The following is a 24,461-nucleotide window of genomic DNA, read 5'->3' as shown; positions in this document are numbered from 1 at the left end:
TGTATGCAAACATCTGTATTCAATGAAGAATACATTTTTGCAAGAGTAGCAATAATGTAAATTTTGTATTTGCACATGTGTATTCACATGTGTACACAAGCGCACTTGCACATGTGTGTGGGGATCAGAAGACAGCCTCTGGAGTTGCTCCTCAGACACCTTTGTGTGGGATTGGGGGTCTCTCACTGTCCCTCACTGTTCTGGAGCTCACCGAGTAGGGCAAGCTTGGTAGACAATGAGTCCTGAGGAACCTGCCTGACTCTGCATCCCCATCGTTTGGATTAAAGTGCCTGCCACCACACATAGATTTTCACTGAACTTAGGTCAACATGTGCTTTACCAGCTGAGCCATCTCCCCAGACTTGAACAGGTAAGTTCTGATAAGGTTGAGTTTTAATCAATTGGACCCACTAAGAGTTGTCTGTTTTGGAAAAACACATCACTAGAGGGGAAAAAAATCCCTGGTGGCATCCAAGTTACCAGTACAACCCACCTGAGGCAGTCTGCCTTGAAAGCTCATGTGTTGGAGGTTCGGCTGCTTGCCTGACATTTCATGACCAAGCATTTATTACTGAAACACACTTTTTATTATAAGTTATCTTCATCTTGCCCTCACGTTATAATTAGGAAATAATCATGAGTGTTTTATATATATCTGGTAAGTTGGACTGTCTACAGTGTTCATTTCAATGTAATAAAAATGTCCTAGCATTTTCTGAAAAGGAGACTAGTATGTGTATCTAAGCTACCAAGTGAAAACAAATTATACATTTTAAGGAAATTGATAGGTCTGCAGAGTTACACTTCTCAGTGTCACCAGCAGCGATGAAAGACTTGCCCATAAATATAGTTTGTGACAAGCATTACGGGCTGGGAGTTAGCTCCCCTCATGGACCAGCTTCTCACGAAAACAACTATACTTCAAAAGTTAAGATCTCTCTTCCTCTCCTGGCATTTATTTGCATATGACATCATTTTCTATATCAAGATATGTGTGGTTAGATCTAATATTTGTTTTTTACTTATCTACCCAATTGTGGATTAAGAGTTCTTTGAGTAGCCAGCTTTGTGACAGCTCCTGTAAATAGTATGGCAACTGGGGTGGGGGGTGGGGCAGGAGTGGTGGGTATCTGACATCACACAGCTCTTAAGCTGACAGGAATACCAGATGTCAATGACACAACTCCAAGAGGGCCACACAAGTAACGCTGGACTTGCAGGCAGGATGCAATGGGAGTTTGGGGCTACTGGACTGAGAACTGACACACAAAAGGAGGCCGTGTGGGGAAGGTGTGAATCATAAATATATAAGTCCCAGGACAGACTCTGAGACTGTAAACTCACTGTAAACACCGAAGCTCTTTGGACTTTCTGTGGTCAAGCGGGGCTCCCTCCCCAAACACAGTACTTCAAGGTTCTTCCTCAGGAAAAGAGGCTTCACTGTGAAAGCTTTTAAAAATATTCATTCATGGGATTTTGAGAGACAGTTCAGCTCAGCAGTTAAGAGAACTCACTGCTCTTTGATCCACAGCTCCAACAGGACAGCTCACAGTCATTTTTAACTTCCGTTCCAGGGGATCTAATGGCCCCCATGGACACCAGGCACACAGATATGAGTGCAGACGAAACATCCATATGCTTAAAATAATTTTTAAAAATTTCGTCAATACAAACTTTACATGAAATCTGACTGATGTGGTTTTAATAATAATATTAATAATGAAATTTAATAATCTGAATCTAAGACATTGCTAGAAATATAAAAGCTAAAGATGTGTAATCACAGCAGGATAAAAAAAAATGAGGGTGAGGGGGCATGGTGAGGCAGGAGAATGATAAATAAGGAAGAGGAAGTTCCAGAGATGAACAGAGGAAAGGTGCCAACAATCGGAAGAGCAGACACTTACTGGTTACTTACTGGCTCCTTTGCGCTTTGCACTGATTACTTTTCTGTTGTCATGATAAAATGCTAGGACCAAGGAAGAAAGACCCTCCTTCAGCTTACAGTTCCAGAGGAATGAAAGTCCATCCTAGAGGGGAGGCATGGCAGCAATCGGCAGGAGGAGAAAACCGGAAGCTCAACTCTTCACCAAACACGCAAAGCCCAGTGAGCCAACGGGAAGTGAGCCAACCGGAAGTGATGCGGAAGCTTTGAAGATGCATCCCAAGTGACACACACATTTACAGTAAAAATCATGTCTTTACTTCCTTGTACAACCCTCATGGTTCTGTCAGACTTCAATCCTATCCAAGATATTTCTGGAGCCACTGTGTGTGTGTGTGTGTGTGTGTGTGTGTGTGTGTGTGTGTGTATCCAAGTATTTTAAAAAGAAATAAAAAAGAACCCTTTCAGGTTTAACATTAGAGGAAACAAAAGTGCATGTATAATACTTCTAAGACACTTAAGTGTGACTCCCTTGAGAAGCCCACATCCACACTTCAGTGCGTACTGTGTCTTCTATGAGTGTCTGGATACTACCATGCTTAAAAGCTATGCCAACATCTCCTCTTAATAAACTCCACTCTGCTTCATGTGTGCTCGACCTAGAATTCTTTTCTGTAGAAAAGTTAAGAATCGAGCTTCACTTGAGTTTAGGTCTCTGAAAAGAATTCCTCAGGATGCCTCAGTCCCACCATGCTGCCACCACTGTGATCATTAACTAAAGAAAGTAGGCAGGAAGGGATACACGCCCATTTCCTAGGAAGGAGACAATCCATCAATTCCAAAAACCATCTGATGGCAGCTCATGGAAGCAGGTGTCCTGTATTTACATAGCCATCTGGACAGGTCTCCTTCCTTCCCCTCTTTCTTGAGGAAAAGGTGGATGAGCCTCCAAAGGGATAGTAGTCAAGAGACCACTCCAACCTTATGGCAGAGTCAAAGGGCAAGGAGGGATTGAGACTTGATAAAAGAGCATCAGAGGCAAGAAGCAGGAAGCAATGTCAGGATAAATGCCAAGAAAGCAGTACTAACCCTGCAAGCACACCATATGGCATTTGTATGCCATGCACTTCATTCTAAATGTTGATATTTGCTTTCCTCTTCACTCTCAGTGCCAACTCTGTTACGGTACTTAGTAAAACTCTTTTTTTTTTCCCCAAGAAAGCGCACCAAAGCTTCTTGCACCCTATTTTTAAAACCACACAGAAGTTCCTTTTCCTTTTTTTAAAGTGGGTGATGCATATATATCCCTGCTTCTAATTGTCTGAACTAATCTACAAAGCAGCATCAGCACCAGAAGGGAAAGGCCTATGGAATGAAAACACACACACACACACACACACACGGCACACGGCACACGGCACACGGCACACGGCACACGGCACACGGCACACGGCACACGGCACACGGCACCCACCCACCCATGCACGCACGCACGTGCTTATTTGTGCCTAGTCAGCAGATCCAGGAGTAGATTAGTAGACAGCTCATCACGGATGTTAGCAATTCACTATCAGTTTTTCTAACTACTGCCTACGCCCAGGCAGAGGACCGGTTGCTATTGCTCACAGCCAAATTCCTTTCTGCCACAGGAAGGGGGGGGGGGAGGAGGGAGGGAAGCAAATGGAACATCGCTAAGTAGAGAAATGGTGGGAATTGCAAGGGAACGGGGCATTCGACCGCAGCAAAATCTGTTCTCCGGGTTTCTTGCTGCAATGGGAAGGATCGGCTATCTTTGTGGAAGAGATTCAATTCCTCCTTTGGCATGTCTTTTGGTACTATTTTTAAATAGTTTACAAAATTGCAAAGCGGCCTGTATTTAAGGCACAACAAAAGCCCAGACAAGCTGAGAGGCAATCGGCCCGTGGTTAAAGTAAATTTCTATGTTCTTTCCCCCAGAATCTCTCTAGGTAATAGGGTTTCCACATAAACAGTTGGAAACAGTGAAGGACAGGTGAGTTTGCAGAGTGCAAGGGGAGAGAAGGGAGCAGCTGAGAAGCCAATCAACTCTAACAACCTGCCAGCTGTACCCTTCTTCCCACACTTGACTTCCCAAAGAGTTCTCTGAGTCAAGGCTCATGCAGCTTTTCCTCCCAGAGCAATGGCTGACAACTGCAACTTTGTCCAAGTCTTAAGCCCTGCTGCCTGCTGGACTATTTCCTTGTGTTACTGTCCCTTCTGTGGCTCCCCCTAACATCAGCGGTTCTCAACCTTCCTAATGCTGTGATTCTTTAATACAGCTCCTCATGTTGTGGTGACCCCCAACCATAGAGTTACTTTCGTTGCCACTTCATAACTGTAATTTTGCTACTGTTATGAATTATGATGTAACTATCTGTGTTTTCAGAGTGTCTTAGGAGTGACTTAGGAGGTTGTTCGACACCTCCCCTCACTCAAGGGCTCACAATCCACGGGTTGAGAACATCTGCTCTATATCCCTACACCAAGACACACTCCTAAGAATAGACACACAAGCCCCTCTTCTCCTTTTAATCTGTCAGGAAAAGTCTAGAGCCAACATGGCCTGGGTATAGCATAAGGAATCTGGCTCGGCTCATTTCTTTTTATTCTCCAGTTAATTCAGTCTCTGTCCACACTTGTGAACACACACACCATTCATGTATCTAAACACTGTGTTTGGCACTAAACAGGCACTGCAGGGCACCAGACAAACCTGATACAACATGAAGCTCGGAGAGCCCTGTGCTCCGAGGTTCATAGTCCATTAGCAAGGTACGGCAGATGCAACACAAAGCTCAGCCTAAAAGCTAGAGTTCACAAGATTTCCTTCTGGTCTAGCACAGCTAACAGAGGCTTCTTCTGGTCTCCATGGGCACTGAATGTGTATGGCACATAGACATACACACAGGCATGCACACATACATATAAAAGTTAAAGAATAATTATTTTTTAAGGGATATAGTGGTTGTCAGGGACTGGAGGGAAGAAGAAGAAATGGTAAATTATCGCCTAATGACTACAGCTTGATTTGGGAAAGATGAAGTTTTAGAAATGGATATTGATAATCATTGTACAACAATGAAAACATAATTACCACTGCTGAACTGCACACTAAAGAATGGTTGAGGTGGTTTATCTCATGCTGTGTTACATCACGACAATAAAAATAATAAAATTGATATTTAACTAGTACCTTAGATATTTTCAAGATTATTTCTATTTTTAATTATGTGTCCGCATGTATGTCTGCGTGTGGGTGTGTGCACATGAATGCAGTGCCTGTGGAGGCCAGAAGAGGGTGCCAGATCCCCTGGAGCTGGAGTTGATAGCTGGTTCTAGGTCACTCAACATGGGAGCTGGGAACTGAATTCAGCCGGCCTAGGCTCTCTGCCATGGCAGTGTGTACTCTTAACCAGTGAACCACCTCTCAACAAAGCACCTCTCCCCAGGATGACTTCATTGGAGAAGAAAACCTCAGCGTAGGGGTTACTATGGCCAAAACAAATGGGGCTATGCAGCCAGCAAGCCAATAAAGGCACTTTCAACCAAGCTTGACATATGAGTTCTATCCCCAAGACTTACATGGTTGAAGAGGGGAAAAAAAAAAAACACTGCAAATTTGCCTCTTATCTCCATGTGAGCATGTGCAAGGAGCACACACACACACACACAATGTAATTTTAAAATGTTATTTTTATGAGGAAAAAAAATACCAGAATGAAACAAAAGCAGAGTACTGATTTTAAAAGCCAATGTCCTTGGCTTTTACAGTATGAAAATCCCTTCCAAATATTAAAAAAAAATAATTTTCATGGATCCCCACAAATATAAGTTTTGATACCAGCTGATGATACGTCTTTAAGTGATGCTGATGAGTGTTCTATTTATAATCGAAAAGAGGCAATACAATACGAGGGAGGTGTTGTTTACCAGGTAACGCTTGATGCACAAGAGAACTCTAGTTATTGAAAACAGCACCTCAGGCCCCTGGGGGCCCGCCACACATAAGTTGAGAACATGCTAGTCATGCTAGCAAGAACTTAAACCTCAGCAGAGGCTCTCCGAGGCACGGCTAAAGCCACTGAGTAAAACATGCTGTGCTGTACAAATGCAGCCCTTCTCAGGATGCCAGAGCAGAGTGCCACCCCAGAAATACAAAGTGTTTCTTCCACAGGATCCTCATGTCCCAGGCTGGACTCAGTTCAAGTGAACAGCACTCCAGGGCTTAGGGAGATAATCAAGAAAGTGCTTGCTCAACAGCCTGGGAGCTTGAGTTTAGATCTCTAGCACCCACATAAAAGCAGAGTGTGGTAGGGCACACTTGTAACCCCAATGCTTAGGAGGCAAAGGCAGGAGGGCAGGAGAATCCCTGGAGCTTGCTGGCCAGCTGAATTGACAAACTCTAGATTCAGAGAACTGGGGCCAAAAAATTAAAGTAGATGGTGATCGTGAAAGAAACCAAAGATGACCTCTGACCTCCACACACTTGCACTCACATGCACTAGTGCATGCCTGCATGTGTGCATGCTGGTACATGCACTCACACATTCACATACACACAGGAACATAAACACACATATGTGGGAAGCCATAGCAAGGCCTTACTCTTGGCAAACACTCACCCTTGGCTCTCCTATCTACTATTCTTCTTTCTGCTTACCTTCCATGATTTACTTGTCAGTTCTCAGAACTTCAAACAAGGCCTCATAGCAACCCACCTTAGTAACCCTTCCTCCTGATCTCTAGATTTAGCCAACATCCTGCTAGATAGATGTTTTTAGAACCCCTGGTAACAGCAAGGCTTTGTAAGAATAACTTAGATCCCACAGCTGCAGCTAGCTTCCTCCACCTGCAAAGCCCTCTTTTCTTTCCTGTCCTCCCCTCATATCCTGTTTTCAGAGTATATAACCTGTGTGAACAATAAAATCTTTGCCAGCTTGATCAGACTTCTTGACTTGCTGTGCCTCCTTATTTTCTCGCTCATCTCAGTCCTTTCCACAGGGTCTAAGGGTCCCACCTGATTGTCCAGCTGGCCTGGACACACATACACATTAAAATATTTTAAATTAAGAGCGAAAGTAGTCTACTGGCAGCCCTGTGCTATCCTAAGCCCTCAGAGGTGCTTGTCAGTGTGACTGAATATCCCTGTTGTGCCATCACCTCCCAAGGGAGCAGCAGCTCAGACCACCAGGACATCTCTCCATAAGGATGTAGATGTTCAATATTTTTCCTTCCCTAAGTCAAAAAAAGTCCTAAAGTTACCCAGAATTTTTCAGTGGCTCTTTCACACACCAACCACTTCAAAATTGCCCTAATTGCCACGAGCTATTGTAAACACATAGATCACATGCCCAGATCTCCTACTGATAGCCTCAATAGCCATGTGTTGATTTGTAATCTACACTAGTGAGCTGTAACTTTCTTGGCTCACAGAACTAGTATGTTAAGCTCTTTGTCCTTGTGACAAAATGCCTGAGAAAAACAAAGAAGAAAAAGTTTATCTTGGCTCCCACTTTCAGTCAGCCAGTGCTATTTCTTGGGGTAAGAGGTGAGGCAGCACCTCATGGCAGGGGTGAGGAGAAGGGAGGTCACTCATCTTATAACACCAATGAGACAATAGCAAGAGGGAAAGGGAGCCAAGAGGGACATGATGACCTCTCCAAAGTCATGTCCCTAGGACCTACTTTCTCAACCAGGTCCTACTTCTTAACATTTCATTGAGCAATGAATCCATCAGTGAATAAATCCATCAATGAGGTTCAAGCTTTAATAATCCCATCACCTCTGAATACTGCTGTATAGGAGAGCAAGTCTTAAATTCATGAGTATCTAGAGAATATGCCAAATCTAAGCCATGACAATTATCATGAGGTAAATATGTTAAAATACACAAGAAAAAGAAATAGGAAAAAGAAACGGGGTGTGGGGAAGATGGCTCAGTCTGTAAAGAGCTGGCTGAGCAAACATGAAGAACTGAGTTCATATTCCCAACACCCACCCCCATGTAAAAGCCAGGCACAGCAGTGAATACCTAGAATTCTAGAGCCTGTAAAGTAGAAACAGGACGATCCCTGGGGGCTCAACTGGTCAGTCAGTCTAGCCAAATTGACTAGTGACAAGCTCTGGGTTCAATGAAAGGTCTGCCTCAAAAAACTAAAGTTAAGATTCATTGAGGATGAATGGATAGATGATAGATAGGTAGATAGATAGATAGATAGATAGATAGATAGATAGATAGAATTTTTCACGATAGAATTTTTCACATCAATAGATATAATCTAAAACAATCGATGCATTCTTCAGAGAGTAAGGATTATTACTCTATTAAGTCGGTGCCTTGCAGAATACCAAACTAACCCATGGAAACTGGTGCTAAAGAGAGAACGTAAAGAGCATCTACCTATTAGGCTGATTTTATGACGCCAGTAAAAATGCGAATGCTAATAAAACTCTCTGATAACATTCATAAGTCAAGAGTTGCTGTTAATTTTAGATACAGGTAACCGTGGGGTAGAGCTAATACATCCCTGGATTTTAAATAGCCCCAAATTGGGAAGATATAAAACATTTTAATTAATAAGACTCTGGGGTTTCTAAGAAGCAAATTGTCTCATAGCTGAGCAGGATGTAGGAGAGAACAAATTCTCATACAATTCTGTAGATGGTTCCCTCTGTTGGATGACACTCTTGGATAAATTTTTTACAAGTTTCCCTTAGGGAGCAGCAAACAGAGAAAGGTTCGCCCAATTCCTTTTGGACATTAAAACCTAAGGGCTTTAAGACTTAAGACCTGGAGGGAGGAGAAATTAGTCAGAAATTGAACATAGAGTAGATGCTACAAAGCAGAGCAATGGAGTAGAGGAACAAAGTATAAAATATTTCCATCTATAAAGTACCTGTGAAAGCAGGTCAAAACAAACTGGGCATTAGGACTGTAAGGTCTCTACTTCTGTAAATCCACTTTGTTGGTTACATAGCAGTGTGCAGCAGGAGCAAGGACTGTCCAACGCCTATATTAAACTCCACAATGGAGATGAGCAAGGAGATACTAAACATGAACTTAGTGAGATACAGCAGATCCTTGAAGAGAATCAGAGACTATGATCCGATTCAACATAATGAGAGAATACATTGAAAACTCATATAGGCAGGGCCAGTATCAACGTGCTCTCAAGTGTCCATGCTTATCTGTCCCCAGATACCACTAAACCTTCAGGCTCTTCTGGGCTGTCAGACACTAAGGACCCTTACAAGAAAAAGAAAGGATGGATGGCTGAGGTTATACACATGCTCTGGGGTAAGGGAACCTGGGCCAACATCTTTTCTCTATTAGTTCTTGGCTGGGTAGAACTTGGATAGGTCACAGAATCAGGCAAAATATTCTTATCTCATTAAATTAAGAAGGTAACGATGGTGTCTTTGAGACACATAGTTTATTCTGGGTAAAGCCAGCAGCCAAGAGCCTAGCACACCCTCAAAGCATTTGAATAATACCGGTACCAGTACTGGGGAACCACAGTACTCAGTCTGACCTCAGCCAAACTCTACTAGGCAAATAACAAACCCCAGGCTCTGCAAGGACAGATTCACCAATGATTTCCCAGCCTGAAAAACAGTCAGACACCCCAGTTACATGCAACCAAAGTTTGCCAGGAAGAGAGACAATGTTAAAGTTACCTTTAGAACCTTTAACAGTTGGGGCTAGGGAAACAACTCAGTAAATCACTTACCACACAAGCATGAGAATCTGAGTAGTGATTCCCCAGAATCCACGTAAAGAGTGGACAAGGTGGCTTGTAACCTCAGCTCTGTGGAAACAGAGACAGGAAGATCCCTGGGGCTCAGTGGCCCAGCCTTAATCAGAGAGGAGCCCTAAGTCCTCAAAAATACGGTGGATTGCTCCAAAGGGATGACATCCAAAGTCAACATCTGATCTCCACAAACACCCATGAATGTGAAGATAAATACATGCTCTCGTGCGAGTTCACAACTGCACATGCACGCACACACTCAGAGAGAGAAAGAGTGTGTGTGTTAATAGATGAACACTATCCAGAAAGCCTTTTACTTAGTTATTTTTTGTGCAGGGTTGATAACTTTGCTCTTCACAGAAGAGGAAAGATACATTTTAAATACATTTTTTTAAAAAAACCTGAAGTGAATTTAGACAGAAACAAGAATTGCCAAGGAGACACTGCCAGTTATTAAGGATAAACTGAGAACAAGGAAGAAGATTACATTAACTTAGTCCCCATCAGCTAAAGATGTTTGCCTGTGAAGAATCAGAGCTGAGCCATCTAGCTTTCTCTGACTTACTCATCAGAGTCAAGCCATGGGCATTTTCCTTTCTCAGTGAAAAATGACCTCATTCCCAGAGTCCTCTTCAATGTTTTCTTTAAAGACCCAACTGGGGCAGGAGGGTTCTTGGTAGCGCTAGTGCTGACACCCAAGAAATGGGTGGCACCATCGACTTAGACACTAGAGCTGATGTGGAAATTCTGTCAAGGGGCTAGAATATGCATTTTGTAGACAGTGAAGCAAATGGCCCTGCCCCCTTTGTCTCCTCTAGAGCCCTCAGCTCTTAACTGGGATGAATTTATCTTAAGACAGTGTTACTGTGCCTGGAGACATTGGGACTGGTATAACTGTGGACAGGGATGAAATGAAGAAAGCAGAACCACCCAGTGAGGCACAGGGAAACCCTATGCCAAATAATTACACAGACTAACATCAAGCATACTAAGATGAAGGTAGCAGCAGCAGCAGCAAGGAAGGAGACACACCTGCAGCCATGTGAGGGGTTCCCATGATCTGCTAGAAATCTCAACACACACACAAGATTTTGTAAAAATAGTTATAGTTTATTAAAAAAAACACTTTTCACATTGATTTTTAGTATGAGGATTATGACAAAGAGGACTCAGAAAGAAAGACATACCGAGATATGTGGAAATGGTACATATACATATACATATAGATGTGTGTGTGTGTGAATACATATATATTCTATTTTGGTGGCTTTCAAGATACATCTTAAAAGGTTACTAAAAAAATCTCTGCATGTCTCTGTCTCTCTGTGACTGTCTGTCTGTTTGTCTGTCTTTTTTCTCACTGTATGTCTCTGTTTCTCTGTCTCTCTGTCTCTGTTTATGTCTCTTCGTCTCCCTGTGTGTCTCTCAGTCACTGTCTGACTTAGTCTCTTTCCCTCTGTGTGTCTCTCTCTGTGTTTTTGTCTTTCTGTGTGTGTGTCTGTGTGTGTCTCTGTATCTCTGTCTCTCTCTGTCTCTCTGCCCCCCCCCCCCGAGTCTACCGAGTGCCTTTGGGGCACCTTAGATGGATGATAACCTAATGAGTTAAAACCAGACGCCTTTAGAAATTGTACAATGCATTTCTGGTGAGATTTCTAGAAAATCACAGACCTACAGTGAGGCAGAAACCTCAAGCAGGCATTAATTGTGCTGCAATTCTTGGTTCTTGGCTGGTAAGAGTCCTCAGCCAGACTCCAGGATGGGGGGCTCCATTTTCTTCTCATGTCTCTGTAAGTTTCCTGCCTTTCTATCCTGTTTCATAAGCAGCCCTGCACTAGAGGAGGAGGAAGAACAGTTCATGGGAAAACTATCACGGGCAATCCTTAAGAGAAACCGTGGAGTCTGCTTTATGGTTGTCATTTATGTAGGCCACCCAAAATGTACATTTGGGGCTGGCTATTAGTGCTAGATAATATCCCTAAACTAATTGGGAAGAGATCTGGTTGATAAGGCTTTAAAATTATTTGTCTCTTCTTTTTTCATTTTAAAACAATCATCTCCTACCTCCTTCTAGCCCCTTAGGCAAAGTAAGCTGCTGTTTATATTCATACCAGAATCTTCTCCCTAATTAAAAACAAAACAAAAAACCCTCACACCATATAACATTAGTCCTACATATGTACTTACTATGAATGTATAAAGTATTCTATGCACTAGAGTAGGTGTGTTTTATAGACACTCGAACACATACAGAGACACACACACACAGAGACACACATACGCCTCTCACACCAAGTTATAAACTGGAATTCACTAATATTACATCTTTTCTATGCTACTGAATGTCAATCTTTCTTAGACTGAAAACTCAGCCCACCACCTTGCCTCATCTTCTGTCTATTTAGGTACAATGCTGGCATATACGGCACTGTCACCGCTAACAGGAATTAGATGTTGTGGTTGAACTTATACAGCTGAAAATAACACTGACACCAAACCATGGGTTTTCATTTGCTTTCGACAGTAATCCTTGTATGTTAATTCTTTTGCTGCTGGGTGTGTCCTCAAAAGACAGAAGCCTCCTGCCTAGTGTGTTCTCCTAAGTTGTTGCTTGATTTGTGCCCCAGCATGCGGTAGAATATTCTAGAACTCTAACTCCCTCCCGCCAGTCCTTTCCTGCAAACCACAGTGATGGTAACAGATCTAGAGCAACGTATCATTTGTAAGCTGTACCCAGATTCCTTTGCCTCAAAAGACAAATAAACATTTTTGTATTATCCTTGTAGAATGGGAAGGTATATTGGCTGGTTTTGCATTGTCAATTTGACACAACCTGGAGTTATCACAGAGAAATGAGCATCCCTTGAAGAAATGCCTCCATGAGATCCATCTATAAGGAATTTTCTCAACTAGTGATCAAGGATGGGAGGGCCCATTTTGGGTAGTGCCATTCCTGGGCTGGTGGTCCTGGGTTCTTTAAGAAAGCAAGCTGAGCAAGTCAGGGGAAGCAAGCCAGTAAGCAGCATCCTCCATGGCCTCTACGTCGGTTTCTGCCTCCTAGTTCTGGCCCTGTGTGAGCTCCTGACCTGACTTCCTTTGGTGATGAACAGCAATGTGGAAGTGTAAGCTGAATAAACTCTTTCCTCCCCAACTTGCTTCTTGGCCATGATGTTTTATGCAGGAATACAAACCCTGACTGAGACAGAAGACTAAGGAAGAAAATGTGTCTCCCTTGATTTTAGGAGAAATATCAGAAAGCTTGCTGCTCAGTTGATGAAAAGAGCTAGCTGCTCTCTCCCAGAAGGCCAAAGCGCAGCTCAGAGCAAGACAATGGGACCAGACCCAAAACTGACTCAGCTTCCTTAAAGCATCTCCTCAAGTAGTGGCAGCCTTCCTGGCAGAGCCAACTCACAGCAGAGGAGAGAGAGACTGCTAACTTTGAAATCCTGTTTTGAGATCTGGCCCTGGGCCTGCTTAATCTCAAATAATTATTCTTCCTTGCTAACTGCCCAGATTCCCTACTTTGCAATGGAAGAAAAAACTATTTTTACTTAACTAGCAAGATATGCTAAAAGATCTCAAACTCCACATTGGCTTCATAGTGTGGTTTAAAGGAATGTATCTGACAGTAAATATTGTTGGCTCAACTAGAAGAGGCCTAATGGGATACCTGGTTCAGATCTAGATAGTGCCACTAACTTAACACATGATTTCAGGCTGGCGGCTTCATGAATGATGGGCTCAGTTTTCTTGGATAGGAAAAGAGACTCACAATAATAGTAATTCTCAAAAGTGAACGCACAGGCCATCTAAATTCCCAGGATGTTTGTCATCCTAAAGGTGTCTAGTAGAGCAACCCAAGGGATATGTCAACAGTGTCTCCCATATTCCCAAATTCTTCTATCGCCCTTGGAAATCAAACTGTGCATTAACCTTTGGGGTTGAGTGACTAGCTCAAGACAACAAACTCTCCCTGGATGCCCAAACTCTAAAACAAACAAACAAACCACAGCCAGTGTTAAACTTCTAGTTTGTCTTCTATCATAGCAAACACAATAGCCTGAGCATTTGTCTAGGCTTCAAGCCTGCATGGGAGGGAGTAAGCCAGGATTGTTTGTTACTAGAGTATATACCAGCCTGTCTCAATTGATTCAAGGATCAATTTATGACAATCGGGGAAAAAAGGACAGTTTCCTGAAGAGCAATGTATGTGGTTTTCAGTTGATTGACACCAATAGACCCCTACACTTGTTTACCCTACCTTTTCCACTCATCTAATTCCATTCATTAAAGCACTGTGTGCAACCCCAAGGAATAATAAATGATCCCTCTACCCCTAGGGTTTTGAAAATTTGGCAAGCATCAGAGTCATCCAGAGAGCTTGGTAAGCACAGATCACTGGGCTCCAAACCCTCAAAGAATAACCGTGTCTAACAGGTTTCTAGAGGGTGCTGATGCAGACTGTTGAGAGATCAAAAATCACTGGTCAATGTCAATCCAATTGCCCTTTGTTAGATGCTTGCCTTCCTAACCTCTCTTACAGCTGGGAATGATCAGGCAATCTGTTTCTAGCTGATGAGACAGAAAAAGAAAAAACTTCACCCATGTATGGGCGTGCATACACACCAGCATGCCCATATGAACACACAGTACACACACATGCAATACACACAGGGTAACTTCTGAGAAAGATAGAAAGAATCACTTTCAACATGATACCCAAAGGTATAAAGAAAGTTGAAGGTCTGGCATCAGTAGACTTCAAGACTTAGTACAAAGCTATACTAATCAAGAGAGTGCAGTCTTTGTGGAAGATGAGAGCAATGGGGCAGGATAGAGAGACTAGAAGTAAACACATATGAAGATAACCAATTTATCTTTGACAGCAGTGGAGGTGAGATGGTCCTCTTAATAAATGAGACTGAGACAACCAGACATCCACATACAAAAAAAAATTAACTAATTAACTAATTGTTTGATTGATTGACTAACTGACTGACTGACTGATGATTGACTGATTGATTGATTAAATGGACTAAGGGCTAGGAAAATGTCTCAGTTGGTAAAGTGCACAAAATCACAGGCCTACAATCCCAGTATTAAGGAGACAGAGACGGGATAAGGGCCTTGCTAGCCAATGAGTCTAGCAGAATTGGCAAACATGAGGTTCAGTGAGAGATCCTGCCTCGAAAATAAAACAGAAATCAATAAAGAAAACCCTGACCAAAAAGGAAAAGGGGTATAGGATAGGGGTTTTCTAGGGAGGGGAAATGGGAAAAGGGGATGGCATCTGAAATGTAAATAAAATATCCAAAAAAAAAAAAAAGGAAAAAAAAAAAAACCCTGACATCAAACTCTGGACATACACCCATGTATGTGCTTGTGCATACACCTGTGTGTACACATATATGCACAGCACACATACATGCAATACACATGTACATCTCTATGCATGTAATAACAGACTTTACACCTTGGTATCTGAATGACTACAAAAGGCGCATACATGAAAAGAGTAGTCAGTATGCTAGACTACATTAATTTATTTTTGTTTCGCAAAGGATGTAGTTAAGAGAATAAAAGTCCAAGTTACACAGAATATTTTCAAGAGTCACATCTAATAAAGGGATGATATTTAAAACACATATACCCTTTAAAACAAAACTCAAAAAAAAAAAAAAACCCAACTTAACTTAGGGCCAAAGACAGCCTGGCAGTTGTGTACGCCTTTAAGCCCAGCACTTGGGAGGCAGACGCAGGCAGTCAACAGAGTGAGTTTCAGAACAGCCAAGGCTATGCAGATAAACCCTGTAATAAAACTACCACCACCACCTAAAAGGGGCGCGGGGGAGAAAAAAAGAAATGGTCGGAAGACATTAATAGAGATCTATTTGCTGTCAGATAAGTGTAGGAATATATATTCCATGTCATATGTCATTTGGGAACTGCAAATAAAAATAGGGAGCGACCTATTTTTAGCAATGCCGTAACTGGAATGTATGCAGACAACACCGAGTGCTCTTGGGAAACTGAGGCATCAGGAAGAGTAAGCTCTCACCTACTCCTTTTGGAAGTGGAGAATGGTACATTGCCTTGGGAATGCGGGAGAAGAGGCTTCTGAACACTAAAGATGCTCACAAATCCGCCGATCATGTTTCTTGGTGTTTACCCAAAGGAGTTAAAACAGGTGGCTCCAGCAGCTTTATTCATGTTTCCCAAAGTAGGACACAAGGAAGCTGTCTTTAAGCCAGATAACCATTCCGGGGGGGGGGGGGGAGATTATCATTCAGCACTGAAGAGAAATTAACTAATAAGCCAAGAGAGTTCCTGAAGAAAATGCCTATTAGACAGCAACTGATTGTCTATCTCTAACTGAAGGAAGCCATGAAAGGGCTCTGCGTTTCTCTGCCTCCAGCTCTGTAGCATTCTAGAAAACACAGAAGACAAAGATCGGTGTTTTTCAGGGTTTGTGAGACAGACAGATGTGAACAGGCAGACCACAGGTGACAAGTGCTGAAGGGACTCTGGCCAGCTAGACTGTGGAGCATGGCGAACACGGCTCTGGCAGGCCTTGCCCTTCTCCCCCATTCCCTCTGCCTTGCTAAAAGCCATTAGGTTAAATTCCTAACGATAGCCACTAAGGTCTTTACCCTTATTTGGCTACTTCCTCCTGAAGCTAACCACCAAAGTCCAACAATCAAAAGCCCCCTTTGGCTCACCTAATTAGCATGCCCAATTAGAATTAAATACCTCATTCTAACATGAGGTTTTCCTTTATACATCTATAAACTGCCATTTTCCTACGTGTCATGTCTGTCTGCTCTCTCTCCAGAGGCAGTCCTTTGTCCAGTTCTCCTCCTCTGGGACATATACCCCTCCCCCTCCCTTGTTCCCTTTGCCTTCTCCCTCATCCTCCATCTCCTGTCTTTGTTTCTGCCCTCTGTTCCCCAGGGCAAATAAATCTCCTTTGTGTTGAGAACTTGTCTTAGGGGTCCTGAGCCATACTTTTCCTTTCAAGTGCAGTGAATGTGTTCTATGTGGCTCGACAATGATGGGTCCATGTCACTGAATGCTTGACCAAACATAAAATGTACAGCATCGTGCAAGAACCCAAGTATAAATTATGGACCAAGAGGTAATTATGCCCTCATGCAGGTTCATCAAATCAAACAAAAATGTGCCACTCTGTTAAGAGAGTGTTGTCCACATTGGGTTAGTGGTGGGGGGAGAGGGCACATGCACACTTGAGTATCTATGTGTGTGTATTATGCATATATCTATGCATATATATGGGAATATATGTACATATAAATAGGAATATAATATGTGTGTATATATCTGAGAATACATATATAGAGTAAATCTATATACTGTCCTTTCAATTTTGCTACAAATCTAAAACTGCTATAATAAAGTTTTTGAGAGAGACAAAAAGAATAAACAGATATAATAACATATTTTTAAGTGTCTCTTTTATCGTGCCTTAACTGTGGTTTCATGAAACCATAATATCTATTCCTAGTGTAACCTTCTTGTAACCATGAGGTGACAAGCCTACGGATGCAAAACTGACACACCAAGAAAAACAAACAAACAAAAACCTGGATATGCTTGACACTGCACTGTGGCTGTGGACCACACTTATAAGAAGCTGTCTCCAGGCTTCTTGCTAGATGAGATAAATGCGTGTCCAAATTCTCAGCCACTGTTTATCGGTGATACGGGCCATGCCTGTTTTCCTGGCATCATGATCAATGTCTCAGAATACGCTCTGAGTCTCTATCTTCACTTTCCAACCAGACAAGGGACTTCACCTGATAAACCTGAGCACCTTCTTCTCAGGCCCTCCCTTTGCTGTTCGAGATGACCTTGCTGTAAAGAAAGAGATGAATTCAGTTTAGCTCTCTAGGATGCAGCGAAGGTCAGTGAGGCAGATTGTGCTTGTGGAAAAGGTCTATACCACCGATGATTGCACAACTCCAAGTGTGTTGAAGGGAGAATGTCTACAATGCCTCCAAAAGACGAATTACTCCAATCCCTAGCCGCTGTGACACAGTGACCTATTGCTCCCACAACAATCTGATACGATATGGCTGACCTTTAAGGTAGATTATCCCCACTGGCTAGATCTAATCTTAGAGCCAGCAAAAGCAGAGAGCTTTCCCGTGGCTGGGCCAGAGTGGAAGTCAGGGAGATCCAAAGTGTGAGAAGGATCCAGCACGTCCTTGGTTTTGAAGCTGAAGAGGCAAATGGAGCAAAGCATTTGGGTAAAACTGAGAAAACCGCTCTGATCCTGCAAGGAAATGGGGCTCTCCATCCTACAACCACAGAGAACTATGTTTGTAGCTGTTTCCTCCAGATGGAAACATTGTATTGTGGAGGAAGCAGACAGGATCACAAGCCTCACAAAACTCCCAATAAGTGTGAGGACCCTGCTAAGGTTTCATTAGCAGGAAGCAACTCTCATGAAGGAAACTCTTCAGGAGTCCAGCTGCCCACAGCCATGTTGGGGGTGGGGAGGCTCTACCATGTGCTTTGAGCCCTCACCCTTAGTAGGACAGGGGCTTTGACCATGGAGCTGCCTGAGTGACTTTTCTTCTGTAAGCATCCGGTCACACACTCTCCTGTAAGCAACCTCAATAAATTCACCCATTCACTTAGGCTTAGATGGAATTATTACTTTGGTTCAGCATTGCTCTATCTACAGTAAATACAAAGAGTACCCACCCCAGGAAAAGTAATACAGTAACTACTGGGTTTTTCCCACATGTGAATTTGTTTGAAAGCAGGCTCTTCCTCAAGCCTGGATCCTCATTTGGCTAACACTTTGACGTTGACCCTGTGTGATACCCAGAACATACCATCACCTGAACCCACCAGACCTGTGACCTCCAGAGCTATGAGGGAACGAACAAGCGGGTGCTGTTTCCATGGCTGTGCTGTGATGTGTTTGTGATAACATGTTGCACCTCAAGAGAAAAACTAAGAGAAAACTAAGTCCTTTTGGCAACATAGTTAACGCTGCATCCCCTGGTCAGCTCGTCAGTAACAACACTAACATTCTAACATTTAACTGACCCTTAGAGTTCTCAGTTAGTCTCAAGAACCACAGATAAGGGTGTTTTTACTCTATCCAAACATCAACAGCCTGGCTTTGATTGTTGTCTTGTAGCCCAAACTCCTCCCTAATCAGCACAGTGTCCCTCAGCAGCTGTACCCAATGAGAGTCCAACCAAGTCACCTCAGAATACACACACCTAGAAGGCTGATACACACACACACACACACACACACACACACACACACACTACACCTTCTCTTCCCAAGAGTTGAAAGACATCAGATGAAGGGAAATGGTTAATAATCAGTATGCAGACTTTATTAAATGAAATTTTCCCAGTGACAACTGAAAATTCATGCCCCAAGCCTTGCTAGTAAATACAATTGCCTTTCCTCAAATACCATCTAGGAGTAACTGGTCCTTTAAATGCTGTCTACACGAGTAGCCAAGGATACCGAGAGTTTTTCTACCACAACATCACACACAGCAAGCACACTGCTGCACATGCACTGTTTGTATATCGAGGAAATGTGCTTAGATTCCTCCTGGAATTCCACTTCTCCATAGCCTTTGACAGTTGGCAAATACATCCCCTATGCGTTGCTTGTTCAACAAGACATATCTGTCTCAGGATGACTCCCTGTCTTTGGTGGTGCTGTAAGGACCTGAGTCACCCATCAGCATAAACGTGAAATGTACAAACGTTCAGGCTTGGCCCGAGAGTCTACTGAAGGACCTTTTAGAAGCAGCGCAAAGGAGGTGAATAGCACGCTCCACTTGTAGTGTGAACTACATTACAGCAGGGTGCACTCCCAATTTGGTAGGCATGCAGTAAAATGATCGTGATCTCTCCCCTCCTGTGGAACACAATAACTAGCTCTGCTGAATGGGATTTGAAAAGCTGCAATCCAAGTCTTTCTTCATTGACCAAAGAAACTGAAACCAAAAGGAGCTACCCAAAAGGGGGGGGGGGGCAGTGGTATGCCAAATCTGTCATTTCTCCATGGGAACACTCTAAAGAATATTAGGGTTTCTTCTAAGGGTTCAATCACCATGGCCATTTTTTCCAAACTCAAAGGGCTGCACAGACAGCTAAGAGGCACCTCCAAGGAGTTCAGACAGCTCTTTGGAGACAAAGCTGCTGTATCTGAGTTAAGAAGACCTAAACATCTGAGAGGCCGTCCATGGTTTCCATGGTAACCACTGAGGAGACAGGTGCACATTCTAATAAAGTTGGCTAGGCAGCCGGCACCCAGGGAGCAAGGGGTTGTGGGACATTGCAGAAAAGCCCACACATACACAAAACCCATGTTAGTGACTAGCCTGCCAGCAAACTCTCCTTTTAAGACGGACAGCAGAACTGAGTTCTGTTTTTCTGGCTCTGGGCCAAGGTCTTGCCTACCCATTATTTTATTTAGCCATCACCAAAACTTCCTAAACGTTGATTTGCTCTCTGCCGCCTCTTGCTGATGAAGAAATAAAGGCAGCTTCCCAGGACTGGTGGGTTTATGAATGTGACTATGACCCAGCTATACATCTGGTTCTTCTCATATGCTAATGAATTACACTGCCCTTCTGAGGAGCTCCCTGCATCAGCTAAAGAGAAACAGAATCTAGGATCTGAGGCACAATCTGAAAAATCTTCTCTCTGAGGGCATTGGGGGAGTGATTTAAAGCTCACCACTCATTCATCATTAGAGATTCTGAAAAGGTTCTCAAGATGTCCTTTTGAAAACTTTTATCATCAGAGGATTGGGAGATGGTACAGTCTGTAAAGTGCTTGGCACACAGGTATGAAGAGCTAAGTTCTGTCTCCAGGACACATGTAGAAAGCTGCCATAGGAACACACTATATATAATCCCAGTACTGGAGAAGCAAAGATGAGAAGGTGCCTGTAACTTCCTAGCTGACCTACACAATTAAATTGGTTAGCTCAGGCTTCAGTGAGAGACAGACTCAAAAAGAAAAAGATGGGATCAATCAGAGTTGACACCTGACATTGATGTCTGGCCCCCACATGCACATATGGGATTGTGTGCACGCGCGCGCGCGCGCGCGCGCGCACACACACACACACAGAGAGAGAGAGAGAGAGAGAGAGAGAGAGAGAGAGAGCTAAGTTACCATAAGAAAAAATTCCATGAAGAAGCTCAGAAAGACTTGAGGATTACATCAGTACTGAGCAGGAACTAAGATAACAATTTTCTGTGAAATCAAATGAATAGCTAGGAATTAAAGGTCACTGACAACCTTAGCCACTCACATCCATCCTTCATGCCTGTCACAGAGCTCAAACATATCACCTTTAAGAAATAAACTCCTCAAGTTGAGACTTCTGTCCCTTCATAAGGGTGGGTGTTTTTACATGCTAAGGTAGTAACGATGCCCAGGCCTTAGCATGCAGTAGAGCACTGGTGTCCTGTTGCTGAGGGGATGCACAGCACTGGGAGGCAGGACGAGGAGGAGCCGTGAAAAAGAGACACGCAGCCCAGCACAGAGGACAGCGAAATTCCATTTCTAGAAGAATCTAGGATCAGCCTGAAGACATTGTGCAGAAATCCAACAAGTAAAGGTACTGTAATAATGAAACAGATGGGTTTATATTTCTCTACATCACTTTAAAAACAGTAAGGAGACTATCTTCCATCTTTTTCACATTGTGTGTGTGTGACGTGTGTGTGTGTGTGTGTGTGTGTGTGTGTGTGTGTGTGTGTGCACGCGCACGAACATGATAGTATCATGGCTCATAGATGATTTGTAAGTCAATCCTCTCCTTCCACCATGTGGATCCTGGAGATTGAATTTAGGTTAGTAAGAGATGCTCTCACTCGCTGAACCATCTAGCCTGCTTACGATCTTCCATAAGGGGACCTAAGTCATGATTCAAATGTGACAGGTGTTAGCTAAGGTGATCATATTAAAAGCCAGGGCCTTTAAAGGGGGTTAGTCATAAGGACTCTTCCTTCAAAAATGGGGTTAAAGCTCTTTTAACAGGCATCACGCAATATCAAGATGTCGTTCCTTTTTATCATTCACCACATGTTGCCTTAGTACCTTTCTCTCTAGGCAACCACACCTTGACAAGGGAGCACAGCCCCTCACCAGACATCTGAACTTTCATCCTACACATCCAGTCTCCAGCCTGTAGGAAATAAGTTTCTGTTGTTTCTATACCATCCTGCCTCAGGCATTTCATTATAGCAGCATTACAGACTAAGAGAGTGAGTGGGCCTTACATCTTCAGGAAGTCTGTGTTAGTAATCCATTCTTAACCCTCTTTGATCCTGGAAGTACCACAAGGCAGGAAGTTATTCAAGAAAAAGACATTTAGGCCTAGTCCTCTGTCCACATCCGAGTAAAGAGGAAACAAAATCATAGCATTCAACTATTTTATTCGGTCAGAGCCCCGGCTGCTGCCTTCTAACCCCTATGAGGCTGAAGCCAATGAATCCAGTAAGGAGGGTTTAAATTGGTACAGTACTCACTCGAAACACCTTTTCCACTCTTGCAATGCTTTTGCCAAAGATGGTTCCAAGTTGGTCTCCAATTCCGGCCAATAAGAAACCAAAAAGCGGGATCCCAAAGATAGCGTATAAAATACAAAAGATTTTGCCTCCTTCAGTGCTTGGAGCAATATTCCCATACCCTGGGGAAAGAGAGAGGAGAGAAGAGAACGGAAACAGTGAGGTGACCAAAAAAGAGCATTGACCAAAGAATCCACAGACTTTCATATTCTCCAAAGCCCTTTACAATACAAAACAGAGAGCTCCCTGGCCTCTCTCCCTATAGTCTCAATGAAGTCTCAGAGAAGTGTGTGCAAACCTCGATTATGTTATGTCTCAGAGAAGTGTGTGCTCAGCCAGAGTTATTTTTCTCTTAAGAAACATCATATATCATGGACACCAATGAATGGGACAAAAAATTTCACCTTTGCCTCTGTAGACAAAGCCTCCGTGTACAGTACTGTTCCACCGACATCTCCCTTGCCTGAACTTGCTATATCCAACCTCCGCTTTCACAGAGTAATAGGCACTGGACATTAAAGAGGAAACTGGTTTGCTACAAACTTGGAAGGGACAAAGGACTTGTCCTTTCCTGCCCCAGGTAGGTAGTCCTGGTAATGGGAAAAATAAGTAAGCAAAGACTCTGTGCCTCTTTGCACTCCAAGCTGTGCCCAACTCTCTTTCCTGGGAAAAGCACACAATCCCTGCCTCTTGTATCTCTGCCCATTACCCTTGCATCCAGAGCAATCATTGATAAATAAATGTTTGCTGATGGAATCGAGGTTTGAACATAAAAGAGTTCATCTATAATAAGGTCAATTGAGAGGAGTCTCATATAGTTGTTTGAAAACACGAACATCTGCATTCTTAAGAGTTTTGCAATTATGTCAGCAATTCATGTCTAGTGAGTATTGGGGTTATTCCATATAAATGGGGCTGGCGATGGTATTACTGAAAGAAAGAAGCTTATAATATTAGCACAATTTGCATAGGGTGAAAGCTTCAAGTAATTGGTAGTCATTTTCTTGTCAGTTATCATTACAGTCTTGCAACAGCCACTTAACACACTCCCCAGTTCAGGTGGTGCAAGTGGGGTCTGTTTCTGAACCCATTCAATGGGTGAGGTATTTGCTCCATAGCAAAAGATACACTTAAGAACATAGTACAGAGAGGGACAATGTTCTTAGCATGGCAAAAAAAGGAAGGAAGGAAGGAAGGAAGGAAGGAAGGAAGGAAGGAAGGAAGGAAGGAAGGAAGGAAGGAAGGGAGGGAAAAAGAAAAACATGTTCTTGGACATCTCTCCTGCTCCCGTGGGCCTGGAATGCTCACTGTCGGATTCTGCCCTGGGGATGAGTCACTTGGCTATTCCTTAACAATCTTGTGCTCGGAATCATTCAAACTTCTTGCCACAAATTATTTAAATTGCAGTTTCCGTTTCTTAGATGATCGTGCAGGCAAGGCTTCCTAATCTTGTTTTCTTTCCCTCGCCATCTTGTTGATTTAAGTGTTCGCCAAAGCTCCTGGGGCTTCTCAGATGCTTTCAGGATCTCGGACAAAAGGATGTTGCCAGGCATACCCACCCAGAATAATCTAATTTACACTGAGTTATTCAGTTAGAAAGAAAACAAGTGTGCCTCTGCAGCTTCGCATTATGCGGGGGAGTCTTGGAAATATTCTAGAAACTTGTAGAGATACTGACTCAACTCAGCTCAGCCTTATTTCAGGCGATACAGATTTTCTGTTAGTTCATCTCAGAAAGATATTACAGACCAAACTGAAGCACTTGGCCTGCTGAGTATGCAGGTATTAATCTAGAAAAGCTCTTCACATGTCCTCTGGTCGTCTCACAGGGCATGTTGGTATCAACTAGAGGAACCAGAGAATAGCTTAGACCCATGGAATCTTTCCAAATCTTATGGTTGGAGACAGTCAAGAAAAGTGTGAACAAAAAAGTATTTAGTGGTAGCACTAGTAGAATTGGTTGGCATTTCACAGATAGAAATACCGCAGTGGAAAAAATGGGTTCTCTAGTGAAGTGGTTAATAAGGCAATATTCAAATATGTCATGAGAGCATATAAGTATGTACACATGTTGACACAGTGTGTGTATGTGGCAGTGTGTGAACTGTTTTAGATCAGTGACTTACGTGGAGCCATGGTGCCTGGGTGGTAAACATGGTAGCTTCTGGGGAGCCAAACACCACTCAGACTGAGAAATAGAGGAGACAGCTCAACGGCTACATGA

The 24,461-nt window shown here is 43.0% G+C and overlaps 1 protein-coding gene across 6 annotated transcripts in view; it reads right to left on the bottom strand.

Annotated features, from left to right (window-relative positions):
- Positions 1–24,461, bottom strand: part of Kcnk10 (potassium two pore domain channel subfamily K member 10) — a 133,168-nt gene that overhangs the window by 26,663 nt on the left and 82,044 nt on the right. For 5 of the 6 annotated variants that reach the window (XM_076921462.1, XM_076921463.1, XM_076921465.1 and 2 more), the window contains exon 4: positions 22,199–22,359. In XM_076921462.1, coding sequence (XP_076777577.1) covers positions 22,199–22,359 — 161 coding nt within the window. Of the gene's footprint in view, positions 1–18,350; positions 21,289–22,198; positions 22,360–24,461 lie in introns of those variants that run through there. The other variant, XM_076921466.1, reaches the window with a different exon arrangement.

The sequence above is a fragment of the Arvicanthis niloticus genome, chromosome 23 (genome assembly GCF_011762505.2).
Source record: "Arvicanthis niloticus isolate mArvNil1 chromosome 23, mArvNil1.pat.X, whole genome shotgun sequence".
Taxonomy (NCBI): Eukaryota; Metazoa; Chordata; class Mammalia; order Rodentia; family Muridae; genus Arvicanthis; species Arvicanthis niloticus.
This window is presented reverse-complemented; position numbering and strand designations above follow the sequence as displayed.